Source organism: Meriones unguiculatus, chromosome 20, assembly GCF_030254825.1.
Source record: "Meriones unguiculatus strain TT.TT164.6M chromosome 20, Bangor_MerUng_6.1, whole genome shotgun sequence".
NCBI classification, from domain to species: domain Eukaryota; kingdom Metazoa; phylum Chordata; class Mammalia; order Rodentia; family Muridae; genus Meriones; species Meriones unguiculatus.
Genome location: NC_083367.1, coordinates 45,495,057 through 45,514,488, shown reverse-complemented (window position 1 = coordinate 45,514,488; position 19,432 = coordinate 45,495,057). Strand labels below are relative to the sequence as shown.

General features: G+C 40.0%; 1 protein-coding gene across 1 annotated transcript in view; it reads left to right on the top strand.

Moving 5' to 3' along the window:
• Window positions 1-19,432, top strand: part of Cdc40 (cell division cycle 40) — a 49,819-nt gene that overhangs the window by 15,221 nt on the left and 15,166 nt on the right. The window contains exons 2-6 of the mRNA XM_021648658.2: window positions 1,078-1,164; window positions 9,496-9,625; window positions 15,055-15,138; window positions 16,625-16,764; window positions 17,827-17,923. Coding sequence (XP_021504333.1) covers window positions 1,078-1,164; window positions 9,496-9,625; window positions 15,055-15,138; window positions 16,625-16,764; window positions 17,827-17,923 — 538 coding nt within the window. The remainder of the gene's footprint in view (window positions 1-1,077; window positions 1,165-9,495; window positions 9,626-15,054; window positions 15,139-16,624; window positions 16,765-17,826; window positions 17,924-19,432) is intronic.

The window sequence follows — 19,432 nt, the reverse complement described above, 5'->3', positions numbered from 1 at the left end:
TATATAAACTGTCTCTCTACTACTGTCCCAGTAGAATTGCCTCCTCCTCTCTCTCTCATTGCCCCTTAAGTAGCTTCTGTTTCCTCTCATGAGATTTGGGCTTATCCTATTCTGTCAAGTCTTTCTCTGATTCATCACTGTTTCTGCCATTCATTTCGAAATCACTTTCAAACATGGGTTCCTCTTTCTACAAGCTAACTTTATCTGCATTGCTTGGGATTAAAGTTGTGTACCACCACATCTGGACCTAAGCTTTTCTTTACCTGAAACTTGCACTGTACCAGGCTGGCCTTGAGCTCAGAGATCTGCTTGCCTGTCTCCGGAATGAAAAGCCTGTTTGTATTCCAGCCGCTCTTCGGATGTGATCCCTTGCCAGAACAGCCACGCTCTGAATTAACGCTCTCTCCATAGGAGAGCGTGGCGGCCGTGGCAGTGCTCCCTAGCTCCTTTCCAGTGGCCACTGTGGGGTTCTGTGTGGAAGGTGTTTCTAGATATTGGAGGCTATTAAAAGGAATGAGGATGGGCTAGAAGTGAGGGCTGAGCCGGTCCACTGAAGGAGGAAAGCTGGCTCTACCACCAAGGTCAGCAGAGTCTATAGGGAGTGGAAACTGAAAGGGAAGACAGGCCGCTACAGGTGGTCTGCTGCAGGGCTGGGATGAGACTGGGGACTTGAAAATGCAGAATGGGAAGGAGTGTGAAGATTGCCTACCTGATTCCCAGGCTGCAGAGCCCCATGGGTTCCTAGTGTGCCTCCAGGCATTGGTGGCTGATACAGCGGATGGCGGATGGCGTGAGGAAGCTAGAACTTCTTCATTGAAGTGTTTGGGCACTGTTAACTTATTTAGTTAATAAAGTTAGTATGTTGAAAAAAGAAATTATGTCTTTTTATGTCTTAAATTGTATTACTACACACGTGTTTCATTACTCTTTGATTATTACAATTGTTAGTGCTTAATACTAAGGTAATAGTCATGAAGTCAGCTGTTAGACATTTAAAATGCTGGTGTGACTTTGATGTAGCTCCTAAAATACATACTCACTTAGCAAATTTGTAACGTCCATTTGGCTTTGTTTTAGGAAGATCTGGAGACTGGAGTTCACCTTGACCCTGCTGTCAAAGAAGTTCAGTATAATCCTACCTATGAGACCATGTTTGCTCCTGAGGTAAGAAAGCTTACCCTGGGTTCACCCTTATATGGAGTATTTTCAATTATACAGAGATTGATAAATGGATATTGAGTTTTTAAATTTTTTTCTCATAAAACTATGGTACTATAAGTTTTAGAAAATATAACCTTCTAGTCTCTAAAAACCTAAATAGTTTTTATGAGAATCCTTTTAAAATTCCACTGGCTGCACATCTGCCTGCATACAAATGGCCTCTCATATGGAGCTGGCTTTTGAAAAAGGGAATCTGAAAATATCTAACTCTTCACTGTGAACTTGATATTCTTGCAGCATCAGTAAGGGAATATTATAATTAACCACAAAGAAAATGATTTATTAACATTAATGTATATCTTATGAGACCACCTCAGAAGTCTCTCCAGTGTCTCACACAGGCACATACATTCTCTCTCTCTCTCTCTCTCTCTCTCTCTCTCTCTCTGCTGGAACAGTCACAGCTGCTGAGGGAAACAGTGTGCTCCATGGGCTCTTTCCTTCTTCCACGTGGTAACAAGTAGCAGTGGGAACACTGGGAAGGAATGAAGGAAAAATTCCTCATGTCCACTTAGAGTCTTTGAACACTGTCCATTAAGGAAAGCTTACTTAAGAAGTTAACATCCTTAGACGTTAAAATGGAAAAGGCACGTGACTGACAAGAAGAAGCCGGGAAATGGTCATTATAAGGCACACACTCCCACCCCCCCAAAAAAAGGTTTGAATAGCAGGATCCTTAAGACACTTCTTGAAGGCAGACATGAAGAGCTATCGCTTATTGAATGTTGGTGGAAAATGGGGTGCTTTTAATAGTTTTCTTTGCATAGCACACAGACACATCAGGCTCCCAGAGCCACATCATACTGCACCCGCCTAGCTCCCCAAGGCCTCTGAGCAGTTGCCGTGGAGATGTGCGGCCCAGTCAGCACTGTGGTGCGGTGTGAGACAGCGCTCCGGCTGCTGTGTAGAAGCCCAGCAAACTGCCCCGGCGCTCGGAGACTTGTGTGCTGTACACCTTCCCTGTGGCGCTGCCCTCCTGCATCTGTCAGCTGTCTCCTCTCCCCGAGTGACATCTCAGCTGGCCCATCCGGGAGAGAGAGCACTGGTGCATGTACCCCTCGTGACTTCTACAAATGAAAGGGGCTTCGGTAAAATAGCGCTTACTGGCGTTCAGAGGAGGAGAAAATTTGAAAGCAGCGTGGCATGTAACATTTGATGTCAGCTTATTTTCTATGAGCTCTGCTTTTTTCTAACTTTTGAGTTCTTATTATTAACTGTAATATTGCTATAGAATTATATTTTTAACTTTCAATCAAAAGACTAATCGAATGAATTGATTATGTAATGATATTGGCAAGTCATTACTTCTGTCCCTTCCTCATGCTAAGGAGCCTTCACTAACAAGTAAACTTGTTCATGTTAGCAATCCCACTCGTGTTAAAGTTTAAGAAAGGATACTTGGAAGCAGAATTAGAATCTTCCCTAATTACCAAGGAAGCAATCATCTGTGATATAACAGATTGTGAACTTTGTCTCTTATGACTAGAATCCAAATCACTTGGAAAAGTCTGGAAAGGTGTTGCCAGGACCTTAAGGCTCAATTCAAATCCCTAAATGCTGAGGATCCAGTGTTAGAACCAAAATATAATCCCTCTCCTCAACCTGGTACTTGACAGATGGCGTGCTGTGTCGTCTAGAGTCTGGGCTGTTTTCTTTCTCTAACTATAGCTCACCATCACAAGTTACATCTGATTGGAGAGACAGGTACTTCTCTATAAAAGTCATATTTGAAGTGGACAGTCCACTTCAATACAGTCCAGGTTTAGAAGGTAAAATTTGGAATGAAACTGTGTGTTTGTTTTTGTGAGACCTTGGATGTTCTTAGCTTTTTCTCATAGTTAAAATAAAGGTAATGTCTACTATACTGAGTTACTGACTACACGAGCTAATGCACGGTATGCTGGGAAATGCTGGCACAGAGTAGGCATTTAGCAGATGGAAGTTTGTGTTATTTCTGTCATCATGGGCACTGAGGATCAGGTAGGCTTTTATGGGGAAGGAATATAGGCACAATGCTGAAGCTACATCAAAAGCCCTGAAGAATAGGAGTGCTTTAGTCAGAACCTGTCACCATGATTAGGGAGATAAAACCACAGTAATGCAAGGATTTGGGAGCCGAGGGGAGACTTTGGTTTTAATAGATGATAGACACATGGAATTCTGAAATGGAGCAATGATATCATCAAAATTGAATTTTTAGGACTAGATGTCTGGTTAGGGTTTGAATGATAAGAAAAGAACAGAAAAAGAGACTGAAGGGTGAGATAAAACTACCATTTTTTAAAATCATATACACGTACAAACTGAGGTGTTGACATACTTTTGTTCCTTTTGTACTTATTAAGCCTATAAGTGTTCTTCCCCCTTTTTTTGTAGAACAGAAACCATCTGCCATCAGGTAATTTTTCTGGGACTCAGGTCTAGATCACTATTAATTATCCATCAATAACTGGGGAAGCATTTGAAGGCCACTATGTAATCTGCATGGTACTGTCCTGTGACTTTGCTAACTCTGAAAGTTAACCACATTGCCTATTTTGTTGTCCCAACCAACAACTTTTCTTAGATGGTCTATTAATACAGAATCATTTGCTCAAATTATAGACTAAAGTTGAAAATAGAATAGTGTTTAGTCCAGCAGCTTTCTTCCTTGACTAGGTCCTTTTTCAGCTTCTTAGAAGTAAATTATTTATTAGTTTCTTTAAATTCACTCGACTCAGGAAGAATTCCAGACCCCTTAAACTGATATGTGTGTGTGTTAAAATTCAGAGAACAAATGGTAGTTGCTATTAAAAAATCTAATCATAAGAGCTGCATAAATATTAATGCTTTAGAAATACTGTGGCTTCTCAGTCTTATGAGAAGATTGAGCCCAAAGTTATCAGTGGCAGCAGTGAAGTGTTCTGTATAATTGTCACACTTCACAAACATCTTACAAAATTATTCTGCCCACAAAACGGAGTTATGATCTTTTCCTGATTTGTAGAAAATAATCAGTAAGTAAATTCTTCTCACTTTAAAATATGTTTACAAGTTTTAGACATTTATGCAATAGCTACAATATTAGTTCACCAATGTGAGTTTTCCTTGTATATAAAGTTATAGTTGTGATTTCATATAATCTGTTTTACCAGTATTCATTTTCTTAATTCCAGTCACATTATAAAACACTGCTGAAATAGTGCAGCTCCTGAAGACTTCTGAGAGCTGTTTTTTTTTGTTGTTGTTGTTTGTTTGTTTGTTTGTTTGGGGGGTTTTTTTTGGAGGAGGAATTTGGTTTGTTGTTGTTTTTGGTTTAGTTTGGTTTGGTTTGGTTTTTCAAGACAGGATTTCTCTGTGTAGCCCTGGCTATCCTGGCACTCTGTGTATTCCAGGCTGGCCTCAAACTCAAATCTGCCTGTCTCTGCCTCTCAAATACTGGGACTAAAGGAGTGCCCCAAGCTGGATGTGGCCAGCTTGGTCTACAGAGCGAGTCCAGGATAGCCAGAACTGTACAGAGAAACCCTGTCTCAAAAGAGGGAAGGAAGGAAGGAAGGAAAGAGGAAGGGAGGGAGGGAGGGAGGGAGGGAGGGAGGGAGGGAGGGAGGGAGGGAGGGAGGGAGGGAAAAAGAAAGGAGTGTGTCACCATTGCTCAGCTTAAGAACATCTTGTAATAAGCAAATCTCTGAGGATATTAAGAATGTTTCTCCCCACTCTACATAAATCAACACTTTACATAAATTCAGCACAGTTGGAAGATGTCAGGCTGCTTCTCTTAGAAGCCATTGTCATTCAGAAAGCTCCACGGGGGTTCTCGAGCTCATCCCTCCGATTACTAAAATCTACCCTTTGACCAGTGTCACTGTCACATAAACCTGCTACCCTTGGTACAAACTGTTCTTTGTGCTTTCAGTCCCTGGTTGTCATCCTGACTGCATCTAGAATTAACTAAAACCCAAGCAGCTGGGCAGACCTGTCAGGGTTTCCTTTTTTCTTTTCTAACTAAATTATTTGAAGTGGGAAGATCCATCTTTAATCTGGTCCATACCTTCTAGTGGCAGCCTGTATGCAGGACGTGGAAGAAGGACGCTTTAGCTCTTGCTGTTGCTCTTGCTGGCAAGTCCATCCTTCGTTGGCATTAAAGCCTACTTTAGGATTCTGATGCATATTGAAGAGCAGCTGAGACATCCACCCTTGTGGAATAAACAATTTGGACTCTTGGACCTTCCGTTGATTGACAGCCGTTGTTGAACTAGCTTGAACACAGCCTGTAAGCCATCCTAATAAGTCACCCCATATATATAATATGTTCTGTTCCTCTGGAGAACTCTGGCTAATATAACATGCAACTTTTTCCGTTCTGCATATTAGTAAGATAATGCAATAGCTGTCTCATTTAACACAGTATCCTCCAGACTCATCTGTGTTGTCACAAATGACAGTTTTTTCTAAGGTTGGATTGTTTTCTACACTACATATACAATTCTTTTCTTGTTTTGTTTGAGGGGTGGTTCGGTAGGGGTTTCACTGTGTAGCTCTGGCTGGTCTGGAACTCGCTATATAAATCAGAGCAGCTCCAGTCTTTTAACTCACAGCCTGCCTTCCCACCCCCTCCCTTCTTTTTTTTTTTTTTTTTTTTTGCGCCACCTAGTTGATAGACACTTTGGCCCTTGCACATAACCCTGCAGTGAACACGGGAGGGCATGTTTTATTCATTTCCTTGGAGTACATACCCAGTGAGAGCTTTGGGAGGTCACATGACAGCTGTGGTTTTCAACCTTAAGGACCCCTCATGTTGTGTTGCGTAGGATCTGGTGCTAATGTGCACTCCCTTCAACAATGTACGTGAATTACTTTCTCTCATCCTTGCCAACGCTCATGGACTTCTGTCTTTGATAAGCAAAGGGCTGTTCTGACAGAGGTAAAGTGGTTCTTCATTGCGATTTTAATGTATGTTTCTCTGATTACCGATGTTGAACATTTTTTCATCTACGTACTGTCCATGTTGTCTTTTTTAAATATGGCTGTTATGGCCCTTTGTCTTAATCAGTTACTTGTTTTCTTGCTGTTGATCTGTTTGAAATCTCCATGTATTTGGAATATTAACCCTTTATCAGTATATGGTTTGCAAATGTGAATAGTTTCTTACTTACATTTTAAATGTTATGTAGGGAGATTACAACTGCAGCTAACTATAGTGTACTCCGATATAATTATAACTAAAAACTTAACACTCAACAGTTAATTAACTTGATATGTGAATTTAGTATATATTCGTGTACAGATGCTTGCTGTGCATTCATTACTAGTGTATCGGTATAAATTGCTCTAAGTCTCTTGAATGTATTAACTCTTAAACTTAGTTTATTGGTTTGCTTTTCATTCCTACAACCAAAATTTCTGAGATAAACAGCTTACGGGAGGGAGGGGTTTTTGTTATATTTTATTTTTTATTGAGTTTTTTTGCCTGCGTGTATGTCAGTGTACCACTTGTGTGTCCGGTACCAGTGGAGGTCCGAAGAGGGCATTGGCTTCCCGAGAACTGAGGTTACAGATGGTTGTGAGCCACCACGTGGGTGGCTGGGAATGAACCCCGGTCCTGCAGGAAGGAACACACAGTGCTCATAAAACAGCTGAGTCATCTCTCCAGCCCTAGATTTTTTTATTTGTTTGTTTGTTTACTCATGGTTTCAACTCATTCCATGGTTGCTTGGCTCCGTGAACTTGGGCAGAACTTATGGCGGCAGGATTGTGTGGGTGGGGGACCTGAGCAGGATGCCAAGGGCAAAATAGCTCTGGAGTCTACCTGTGCCCAGCGACATTCTGCAGCTCGTGGTCACCACAGAATGTTTCCAGAGCCCCCTAAGAGAGCACTCCCAGCCAGGTACTAAGTCCCCAACACACAAGTCTTTTGAGGGATGGGGGTTGACACTTCATATCCAAACCTTAAACTTAGCTACTAAAACTTGAAAAGAAAATTTGAATTTGCTTTCTATCCTTTTATATTCTTTTGAAAATGGCTGTTCAAGAATTAAACAATTTGCATATTCAGAGACTGGGAGATCTGGGCAGCTTTTTCAGTAACAGTTAGAACAGGGCCCTACCGAGCAGCGTTCTCTGCCTCATTTTGTGTCTTTAAGGTCAGCTTAAATAGTTGCCAGTTCCCGGGCAGTTAGGTTGGCCTAAAGTAGATGGGCCTCCTCCACCACAGCCTCCTAATATTACAAGAAGAATTTTTTTGTTGTGTCCCCCAGATAAAATCTAAGCTATTTAGATTTTAAGATTGTTGCAGGCATTGGCAACACACGTGAAATACACTCAGCTTTAGTAAATGGATTGTGTGTACACTTGATACTAAGGATGGCATGTAACTAGTGCAGTGAATCTGACGTGTACAGCCTGTAGAACTGTACACTTCTTGCAAGGCAGGTGCTGCTTTTCTAAGTAGATCACCCCTGCGAGCACTGTGGTAGTTTATCACATGTGCTCGGAGGACTGCAGGGGCAGTAGGGATTCTGTCGTTTTAGATTCCCTCCCCCCTCCTGACTCAAGAAGCACCAGATCGGCTTTGAGGTGGTGAGTGTGCTGGCCTGCATCTTAGGAGCTGTCAGCCATATCCTTATCTCTCATTTTGTGGCGCTCTCTGTTCATTGTCAATTTTATGCATAAATGAAGTTGTCAACAATGTCCAGCAGTCTGCATTGTTTTTCCCTGTGTTCCATCAGCACGTGTGGACTACAAAGTCTTGCTTTGGCCTTTATAATTTGGAATAAGAATCAGTTAAAAATCTTGTAGAAAATTGAGCATTTTAAGCAGAAATGCAAGTTACTAGTCTACAGCAATCATGTAGTAGTTTATTTTCCTTTAATGTAAAAAATATGTTAGGCAAATAATCTGACAGCTAAATTTATAGCTTTCCATGAACAGTACAATGATATCTAGAGAAGACCCAGAGCTGGTTGGGGAGCAGGAATTGACATTTGTGGCTTTAGGCATAAAGACAATAACCTGAGATGTTCTAATGTCAAAATATTTTATGAGGAATCATGGGTGTTCCAGTATTTACATAAATGTTGTTATATGCCAGGTGTGATGGTGTGTGCCTACCGTCCCAGCACTCAGGAAGTGAAGGCAGGGGGATTGCTAAATTAAGGCCGTTGTGGCCTCCAAAGCATTCCTAAGCCAGCCTGGGCTATACTGTGAAACAAAACAATAATGAAGAAAAGTATTAAGTTCATTCTTTGCTGAATGAACACTCATAAACACAAACTCCCCATAAACACAAACAAGAAACTTAAGAGAGAAAGATTGCAAGGAGTTCAAGGACAGCTTGGGACACAGACTGAAGCCCTGTCTCAGAGAGTGATTTTCCCAGGATCTTTCATAATGGCATTATTTAATAGGGTTAACATAGCATATTGTGGTACTTCTTAACTGAGTGTCTTACAAGTTAGACTTTAAGGTTGTACATTTAGGCAATGTCTTAAGGTAGTAAGACATTTGCCTTAGGTTTGTTGTAGTCTTAGTTTTTACAAGTAATAAAACTTGGCCCTAGAACAGGTAAAATGCCTCATCTTAGGCTTCTATATATGTGGCAGAGGAGATCACCTGTCTAACTTTCCAGCATTTTTGTACAAAAAGAATCAACATTTGGAAAACAGTTCTGGAAGGCTACAACATTAAAGCCACTGTTTTGTTTCTGGATGTGAATTCTCAGAGTGGATAAGTTTTATTTATTTACATTTGTGATCTCTCTTCTTAGACTGTTTCAAACACTTAATTTTTAGTTTGTTTCTGCACTGTGCCTCCACAAGGATTCTGATTGATTTTTGATTAATGATGTCTGTAGTTTGTGTTTGCCAGGCACCGTGGTGATTGTAGAAAATTCTGAGTCCCTACCTTTGAGGAACTCATAAATAGACGAAAAACATGGTTTTTAAAACAAAAGCTGTATTTAAATGCTGTCATTGACAAAATATCACCCCAAATCCCAAGTCGTGATTTAGAAAAATCTATAGTAATTCTCATTTGTCCAGAGAAGTGCCTTTAAATAAGACTTCCTGCAGTGTGAACGTGCAGCTCTTGAAATAAATGTCCACGCGTGGACTTATGTGAGCTGCGGTCTTCTTCTGGCCCAGGGGCTGGCAAACGCTAATCAGCCATTGCCTCATCACACAGAACCATGTACAGCAGGCATGATCCCAAATAGGTCAGTCAGCCCCCGATGGTTTAGAGTTGAAAATACATTGTACAGTAATTTCAGTAACCTTCTTTTCCTTCCTTATAACATTGCAGTTTGGACCAGAAAATCCCTTTAGAACACAGCAAATGGCTGCTCCTAGAAATATGCTTTCTGGATACGCTGAGCCAGCACATATCAATGACTTCATGTTTGAACAGCAAAGAAGAACATTTGCCACTTACGGTAAGGTGATGATAGAACTCAAACAGTTGTAAGTTCGGCTTTATTAATAGCTTGAGTAACGTGTGCCGTGACTGGTTTTGTCTTCTTGCTTCCTAAATTTATTCTTCTAGATTTCATCAAAGAGGCAATGTACCTTATTATGCACACCTATAAATACTGAATGGGAAGTGTCCTGGAATATTGAGCTTTTCTATTAAATCCTGTGATTTTTTTTTTCTCAGTACTGAAATAATCTGTGGTCCTTCTATCAGAATGTTCCTTGTCATTGCACTCAGTAATGAACATGTGTTATTAAATCTTTATCACATACAGATTATTATTAAGTTGTTAGTGAAAATACAGTGTGAAAAATTACATTCATCATCCTATATACTATTTAACTTATTCTGTTTCTCAAATCTTATTTTTAAATATTTTCTCTTGATTACTAAAGAATTTAGGCCAGTATATAGTAACAAATCCATAATATAAAATAACTATATTCTCTCATCAAATGTCGGACTAAGGGTTTTTTTTCTATGCCCACTCTAGCTCCCACATTATGAGATGGAGACATGTTAACATTTATAATAAGCTTCAGGCACCATGACTGGGCAGATATCAATCTATTGTAACTCAACTATGCTAGTCTGACCTACTTCCCAGCCATGGACCCTATTAGCCGTCCTCTAGTCTCGTCCTTGCTACCTCTGCTCCATCCTTGTCCCCATGGTGACTCCTCTACGGTGACCTCCTCCTCCTGGCAGGGCAGCCTTCCCCGCCTCTCTATATTATTAGGTTATATATCACTGTGGCAAGTGTGCAGCCACAGTGGAAAGTACATACCAGCTGGGATGTAGCTCAGGTGATTGACTGCTGGCCTAGCATGAACAAGGCCCTGGTTCAGTCACCAGCACAATAACTCAGGTAATGTAGTCATGTATGCCTGTAGTCTTAGTATTCCAAGAAGAACGGGCCTAGGAATCTTCAGTTCAAGGTCATCCTTGGGTACATAGTTTAGGCCAACCTGGGCTGCATGAGATCCTGTCTCAAAGACAACAACCAGAAGGACTACACACTACTAAAACCATCGTAAAAGACTGCATAGACACCTCTAGTCCAGTAAAATGGTTACAGATTCACTTTGTACCCATTGATTCTATACGGAGTCCATTGTAAGCCTATAGTGAGGTGTGACACATTGAACACTGTATCACGAGGGATCGGGATGTGGCTCAGTGAAGAATATCAGCCGCTTGCCAGACAGTGGTGGCACACGCCTTTAATCTCAGTACTCGGGAGGGAAGCGGAGATGGGTGGAGCTCTGTGAGCTTGAGGCCAGCCCGGTCTACATAGCTAGTTCTAGGACAGCCAGCACTACACAGAGACACTCTGTCCGGGGGAAGGGTTGGGGGATGCTGGCTGCTCTCACAGAGGGCGTGGGTTCAATTTCCAGTACCTACATGGTCGTTCACAACTGTCTGTAACTGTATCTTCCAGGGGTTTCAAAGCCCTCTTCTCTGTAGCACCAGGCACTCACATGATGTATAGACATGCACGCAGGCAAAGCACCCCCCCACACAAAAACCAAAAACTTGTGAATTTATATATTCTAGCCGCTACTAAGAGAGAGTTAAAGTTTTTGTTTTCATAGATTTTAGGTGACCATAGATAATAATTTAGATAGTTTAAGTCTCCTTTTAAAACAAAGCAAGATTAAAACAATAATAATACGTTATGTGTGTATTGATTCCACTCTCCAATTCTGGATAGCAAGAATAAGCATTTACAGACAAGTTTGCTTTAGTTTGGAAATGGACTTATTTGAAAATAAAGAGCCATTATGGTGTTTGGATGCCTCTAATCTGAGCTCTTGGAAGGCAGAGGCAGTGGATCTCTGTCAGTTCAAGAACAGCCTGGTCTAGATAATTATAGAGAGCTCTATAGGCCCTGTCGATCGATCGATAGATAGATAGATAGATAGATAGATAGATAGATAGATAGATAGATAGATAGATAGATAGATAGATAGATAGAGAAAATAAAAGGGCCATTACGTGTTGCCTCTACCTGGAGGTAGCAGTGGGCTAGGGCAAAGGCTGTACTAGTTAGGGGGTTAAAGACATAAAAAGTAAGTGTGTAGCTATAGTATATGAAGCAGCCTGGAAACCAAAAGAACAGATAGGTCTTACCTGACTTAAGGCAGAGACACCTAGGCTATGTGCTATTAAGTTTTCACTCGTATACAAAGAATAAATATAGGTTTCACATTACTGCCCCTCATTTGTAAAGTACTAGAGAAGAGCCTTCCTTACATCCTGTGCCACTGTTATCTGTGTGAGACGGGGCTAAGAAGATGACACATAGATTCAGTTTTACCTGAGCAGCAGCCTCTAGCTCTGAGGTAAAGAACAAACATTGATCTCAGTAAGTGACTCCGGGTTGATTTATACTCCACAATGCATTGTGTTTTCGCTGGACCCAACCTGTGGAGTCCTTATCAGTGAAACTAGTGTCACTTACTCTGGTAGCCCAATTCCTTACTTCATCGTTGAGCTTTTAGCTCCTGTTGTTGGCATTTCTCCTGCTCTAGTCCGGGGTGTATGTGTAAACTCTCTTCCTGCTTGCTTCCTTTCCTCCCTGAGTTCCTAGCCTGGCTTATTGCTGATCTTAGGGGGAGGAGGAGGCTTCCCATAAGGGCTCTTCCCATTGTTTGACTTTCACCCAGAGTTTTCCCCTCACCAGTCTTTGGAATGAGAGAGTAGAATTTTAAGTAAATGCCATTAGTCTCATCATAGTCATTAACATGCATTCATCATGTTAATATCAATTAGCATTTTTGAGAAATTAAAGTCTGCTAGAATACTTTCTGTAAAAAATCCTTGATATACTAGCTTTCAAGTTGATTCCATTTTGCAATATTAAAAATGCAATTTGTGTGTTATACAGCAAGATGATTCTTAAAATACATTAGTGAATAAGACTGTGTTTTTAAATTCATGGTACATTATCAAGTTGTTTTTGAAAGTTTATTCCAACATGTGATAAACGTGGAAGGCCATATACAAAAGCTGTACTTTTACCCAGGACCTGTGTGATTGATTTTTTTTCTTTGTCATATGATAATCAACATTAGTATGTCTCTATTTCACTTTGATTTTCTGTGCTAGTAATGAAATTGAAAGTTTTTCTGTATATTTTAAAGTAATCCTTTGCAAATTGTTTGTAGTTTCCTTTGGTTCAACTACAATAACTAATTTTTATAATCAAAAGGGTATAATAATACAATTAGTGTTACAGCCATTTCAAGTATGACTACCAAAAGGGAAAAAGGTTAACAACAACTCCATTGAAAAGGCAAAATGGAAAATAGGCTTCAGAAAGATACATGAGCATACTTAAAACAACAATGAAGGTGTATTAAACTTTTGAGATACAGATAACAGATAGTGGAAAACTAGTCGAGCTGAGATCCTATAGTGTTCGGTTTAGGTCTTGTCCTATCGCTGGTGGTTTATGGTAGGGTATGTGTACATGTTCTGGTCTCCCTTGTGAAAGGAAGATTCTGCAACCTCCTCATCACCTGGCGTGCAGGGCAGCTGAGGGAATGGTGGAGGTGCTGACAGGGCCTAAAGTCTTTCCTAGGGACCAAGACTGGCCAGTTGAGCCAGGAACTGGTACTTACACAGCACAAGGATGACCAGAAACACCATCCCTGTTCCCCTGCAATGCCATGAAGTGCCAGTCATATAAACACAAAGCTCATTTTCATTGTACTTTTGCTACGTTTTTATGCCAGAAGTGGAAGCTCTGAAACATAGGACTGTGTCGGGCTGAATTCTGCATAAGCCTCATAAAAGTCTCATTAAAGAATCTGGGTTACAGGGCTGGAGAAGCGGCTCACTTCAAGGTGAAGCTACGAAAGTCTGTGTAGCACAATGCTTTGTGTGCTGAGCATCCCAAATACACGGTGTGCTGTGTGCCACTGTGGTCTCAGTGGCCCAAGAGAACCCAGGGAAAGAACATCTACCCACATGCGCTCACAGTAGAGCTTCCCCACGCCCAGCACCCACTTAATAAATGCTTGGAAACAATCAGCCCTCATAATAACCCAGTGAATTATAGAAGAAAGCCAGATCATCAGTTAGTCTGTGGCTCACAATCTTTTTTTAATATCAAAGACTATAAAAAGTCTTCTATTATCACATAGTTCATGTACAAACATTATAGTCCTTCAATATTCTCTTGGATCTTGAAGCTTCTTTTCCATTGTGAGTTTCCAATGGAGTTTGCTACTTTTCCTATTGGGAATCATTCTTGAAATGGTTGTAATCCTATCATTACACCCCTAAGAACCTAAAATAAGTCATGATATTTGAGCCTGTGGTTTCAGAGATTATACTCCAATGTCACTTTTCTGACCTCAAGTCTCTCCTCTGGCTGAGAACATATTTTACTGGTGGAAAGGAGAGAAAACTATATGCAAATGACCTAATATCCAGACGGTTGGTTCTATTCTGATATATTGTAAGGATGAATTGAACTCCTGTATTCTTGGCCTGTTTTAAAGGAATACTTCATAACAAATCTCTTTTATGTTTCCCTGAAGAAATTCCTTTCGGTCTTCAACCGCAAAAATAAAAATAAATGTTAAATCCATCCCCTGGTATGCCCTTTAAAAAGTACAGTTCTGCGTTTCATGATTGTTGACATGGACTATAGGACATAGACTGATGATCTGGCTCACTTTTATGACTGTTATTATGAAGAATAATTTTAGCAAAAATGTATTATAATAGCACATCGTCTTGAAACAAGTCTAATTTGAATGTAGGTAATGGGTATCTTTGTTTTTCTTGGTTCCCTTTGGCCAGGGAAGACCATTAGTACATGCAGCTATGGACTGTGTGACTGATTGAAGGGCTGCTTTTAAGAATCGTGGTTTAAGACTGGAGACTGCCCTTACTAAGAAGGATAGTTTTCAAACAATAGCTATATAGTACCTTATATATACAATACAATAGTATATTATATATAACTTTCTCATTCTGTTTCTTTATCAGTTTAATAATTAATGCTGTACCTGTAGCATCCATTAACAGAAGGAAAAGGAAATAGCTCTTAACTTTCTGAACACATAGTACACCTGTTTTCTTAAGCTCCAAAAGAATTTGAAGCTGAACTTTGAATTCACAGCTAGAAATGCTCTTGGTGCTGCAATGATTGTTACATTTGTCCTATGGAATACTGCTTCCTCTTTTCAAGTCTTTCTTGGTTCAGTCTGACATGTGGGTTAAGCATTTATAAATGGATATGGAACCAAGAAAGAAGGCCTAGCCCTTAGGGACACTTTTTTGTTCTCTGGAAAGGGGAATATGAAGTGGGTGTTGATGGGCAGTTACAGCAAAGCTGTAGGAGAGGGGCCAGTCATTTGTGCCTTTTGCTTTCAGGCTATGCGCTGGACCCCTCATTGGATAACCATCAAGTGTCTGCTAAGTATATTGGCTCTGTGGAAGAAGCTGAGAAGAATCAAGGTAAGATACCCAGAGCAGATATTTATAAGTATGACTTGCCGTTGTCAGTCAGTAGGTGAAGCGAGCATTTTGTGTAGCTCCTGGTTTTTTTTTAAGTTGAAGAAATAGAAAGATACAAGCTACAGCAGGGAAGTATGGAACTCTTTGCGACGCACTCTGGCCCCTTGAGCTGCTCAGTCTCATCGGGAAGGTGGTGGTGTGGTTTGAGAACTTGGCACCGTGCCAACCTCTACAATTCATTGTTTCAATTAATGCGTAGGTAACTTTGACAATTGGCCTTGCAACTGTCAAGCCACATTTTAACAGAAAATGTTCTGTACTAGATGTCTGTTAAAATAATTTTGACAAATTGCTGAATAGCAGATTTTCAGTTTACTTTTAATACATATTTATGTTCAAATTCACTTAGTACTTAGAATAAAACAAGCCATTATAACCCAAATGCCACCTTTATTCAAAGCTCCTCAGAATATTGGAGTCTTAGTTATAAAATGCTGTTAAAATAACATGTACTCATTGCACAAGGATAATCCCTTATTATGAAACTACCTTATGAGTGTGTGAATTAGTATTGAAGTAGAATTTTAATTCTTTGTTGTAACAAACAGCCCAATGGAAACTGCTTTGAGTCCATATAAATGGTCTCTTTTTCTTTGGGTTACACCTCTTCCCCTAAATATATAACTAGATTCTGAGCTTGTGACCATGACACTCAAACACTTCTTACATTTAGTGGATGCAAACAGTATTCAGCCTTTACCTACTGATGAAATCAAAATAAGAAACATCATACTTTGTTAATTCTGTTTAAGGTTGATGATATTAGAGGCTGAGTTTAGACTGACATCATGTGGAAGCCATGCATCATACATCATATGGTATTGTGGAAGTAATACCAGATTCTATGAAACATTGTTTAATTTGTACTGTTGTATACACAGAAAGTAAAAATAAATTATTGAGCATTTGCTGTAGTTCCATTTTTAAATGATAAATTACAGTGTATTTTTTGTTTTCAGAGTTGCTTTATCTTGCTGGCCATGATGGTACACACCTATAATCCCAGCTAAAGCTACTGTAGGCTACTTGAGACCTGGTCTCTGAGAACAAAGCAGAAAGGCCCCCAGTACTGGTTTTTGATTGATTAAGAAGGCGCCTGGACTGAGCAGCTCCTCGGCTCCCCCTCCTCCTCCAGCTTCTGTCATCAGTCTTTCAAAGCCAAAGACTAGCAACCTGGTGGGGTGCCTTACTTCCTACTTCCCGGGTCTCCTGCCAAGCAGCAGCTGTTCTCTCACTCCTTCCGAAGCAAATAATAATACATTTAATAAATAATAATAAGTCTCTCTCTGTCGGCAAGAGTATGGCAGATTCAGGCATTTTAGGTTTAGTTGCTCAGACTCGCTGTAACTATGTAAAGTCATCTATGCTGGTATTTCAGAAGAAAACAGGCTTGCTTACTTACAGTTTATGTTTGTTGTTAATGTAGGTTTAACTGTATTTGAAACTGGTCAGAAGAAAACAGAAAAAAGGAAAAAGTTCAAAGAAAATGATGCATCTAATATTGATGGTTTCTTGGGACCGTGGGCAAAATATGTGGATGAAAAAGATGTAGCGAAACCTTCAGAAGTAAGCTTTGATGTTTTCATTGTCAGTTCCAATGTGTACTCTGTCTCTACCAATCATATCTGTGTTGATGAATGTGAGATTTCCCTTGAGAACCCATGACTCATCAGAATTTCTCAGCCTTAGCTGACTGAGAAAATATAATCTTTACAATATTTGTTTACCTTTTTTGTTTTCTGTTGTTTTCCCCTGTGCTCTTTTGCCTAATGTAGAATATGGAACCATTTTTTTTTTTTTTTTAAATAAACCTGCCCTTACTAATGCTCATAAATTGCCCTGCTTGCTGTCCTTCGATCCCTGACAAACTGTCAAGACAGAGTCAGCCTTGCTGTCATCTGGAATTAGTCATCTTTACTTACTAATTTGTTTTAAATTTTTTCAGTTTTATCCTTTGTTTTTTAAAAGATTCCTGTGAAGTTTATAAACTAAAACTACAGAATTCTTCCCCACCTCTGTAACCCACTGTCTTTGAAATGAGGCACTGTTCCAGGTTCTGGAACACAGTGATAGACAAGATCAAGAAAACATTGTCCTTATAAAGCTTATACTCTAGCTGTGCCTTACATCTGTATAACATAGTGGCATGTATGTGCTGCTCTCTTCCTTTAGATTTCACTTCTACACTTGTTTATTATAGATAGGGATTTGCTGTTTTGCTGTCTTCTCTTTCCAGATTATCTCCAAAAAATATTGGTCTAAAATCTATAATTGTTGCTCCTGACATTGTAAAAGCAACTCACTGAAAACAACACTATGTTCTAAAACTCATTATCCTTGCTGATACCAGATTTTCTGACGGCTTGGCTTTTCATTTGCATAATTAGCATAACGTGTTACATTTATTTCTAGGTGTAACAGAAGTGTATGTTTAAAAATATTGTTGAGCGTGTGTTTGGTGTCGTCTTGTGCTCTGTTTAAGAGGTCGTCATCTCGGGTGTGGAAGAGTTGCCATTGCTGCCCTAGGAGACATGTTTGTGAGCCTCACGACAAAGGATGTATAACCAACGGTGCGCATGATGAGACTTTCAGACACTCATTTTGAAGTTCGTTTCTTTGCTTCCTTAGGAAGAACAAAAGGAGTTGGATGAAATCACGGCGAAGAGGCAGAAAAAAGGCAAGCAGGAAGAAGAGAAGCCTGGGGAGGAGAAGACGATCCTACATGGTAAGATGGTTTTCAGACATCTTTATTTTAATGAAAATCTGTTGTGGGTTTTTTTTTTCTTCTCATTTCCTATAATACCAGTTGTTCTTACTGTTGGCTGCTGTTATATAACCATATATCAAGAACAGTTTCCATCCTACAGAAGTCAGCACAGACTTTATACCACTAAAGGGGGAATGTAACCTGATTAAAGATAAGCACAGATCATTTTTGTTTAAGTATCGGTGGATTTTTCTTTTTTTAATGAGTAAAGAAGAGTGGTCCATAAGTCCTTTCCTGGGTGCGTCAGCCACTTACCTCTATTTTCAGTCCAGGCCAGATCCTTCAGTACATCCACCTGTAAAGAACAGACTGCCTGTATGAGTAAATTAGAGGTCACTAGACATATATAAACACACTATAGTGTATGTGTTCACAAAGAGTTGCTACGGTTAGGAAATTACGTGCTGATGGCCAAAGAGAATGAATGCTTCAGTACTGATGTGGTGCTTGGTCCTCAGTCTTCAGGAAGTCCAGTGGTTTCACAAACTTCAATTTGATGTCCAAGGACTCTGGTTAGTGAGTGCTGGGATGTTTAAAACCATAAGCACCATAAGTGGAAGCTGGCCCCGTTTACTGAGCACCTAGCGTGGGACAGGCATGCTGCCAGCTGCTTTCGGTATACAGTGTTATTTAAGTCAGCTGCTTAAATTTTTTTCCACTCATGACTCCTTTACACCTGAGAGAGAGGTCTGACTTGGGGTATGTATAGCAGTGGCAGGTATGTAAAACCGGTGTACAATTTAAACATTTACCTGATAATTAAAGAAATTCTAAAAAATTTTTGTATATAAATTTTACCATTCTTTAAAGAGTCAAACAGGTTTTCATACTAATGAAATCAGTGTTCTTATTGATTTTTACATAAGAACTAAATCTTGGTTGAATATTTGATACTGCGGGAGGTAGAAAGCATTTTAATGTTTTTCCAACTTGATCAATATTTTGATTTTATGGTCATCAGTCTGAGAACACCACTTTGCACTTTACATTGTACAAAATGGCAGACGAATATTTAGGGCCGTTTTAGAGGTTGTTGGAAATTCTGTCCTAATTCCAAGCCAGAACTCATTTAGTAATTTTTAATGAAACTGAAACCCACGCAAACAGCAGCTTTTTAAATCAGACAAAGGTATACTACTTGGATGCATACATGCCCAGGATGGTGGCAGGAAAATTGGAAGTCTTGGTTTTCCAAAATTCCATCATTACATGTCTAGAACAGCACAAAGCTGTATAAGGTACGAACCCTGCATTACATAGCATACAGTCGTCTCGCATCTGAGCTGAGGGATCTGTAAGTAGTGTTGATGTTACAGGAGTGACAGCATGCCACCCATGTAACTTTTCCTGTAAAATTTGCAGTGAGAGTGGGGAAAGAGAGGTAAAGGAGGCCCACAGGTGAAAAGTGGGAAGATGGAAAAACAGAGCGGTCACACTTGCTCTTTGTTGGCTCCCTTCTTGGCCTGT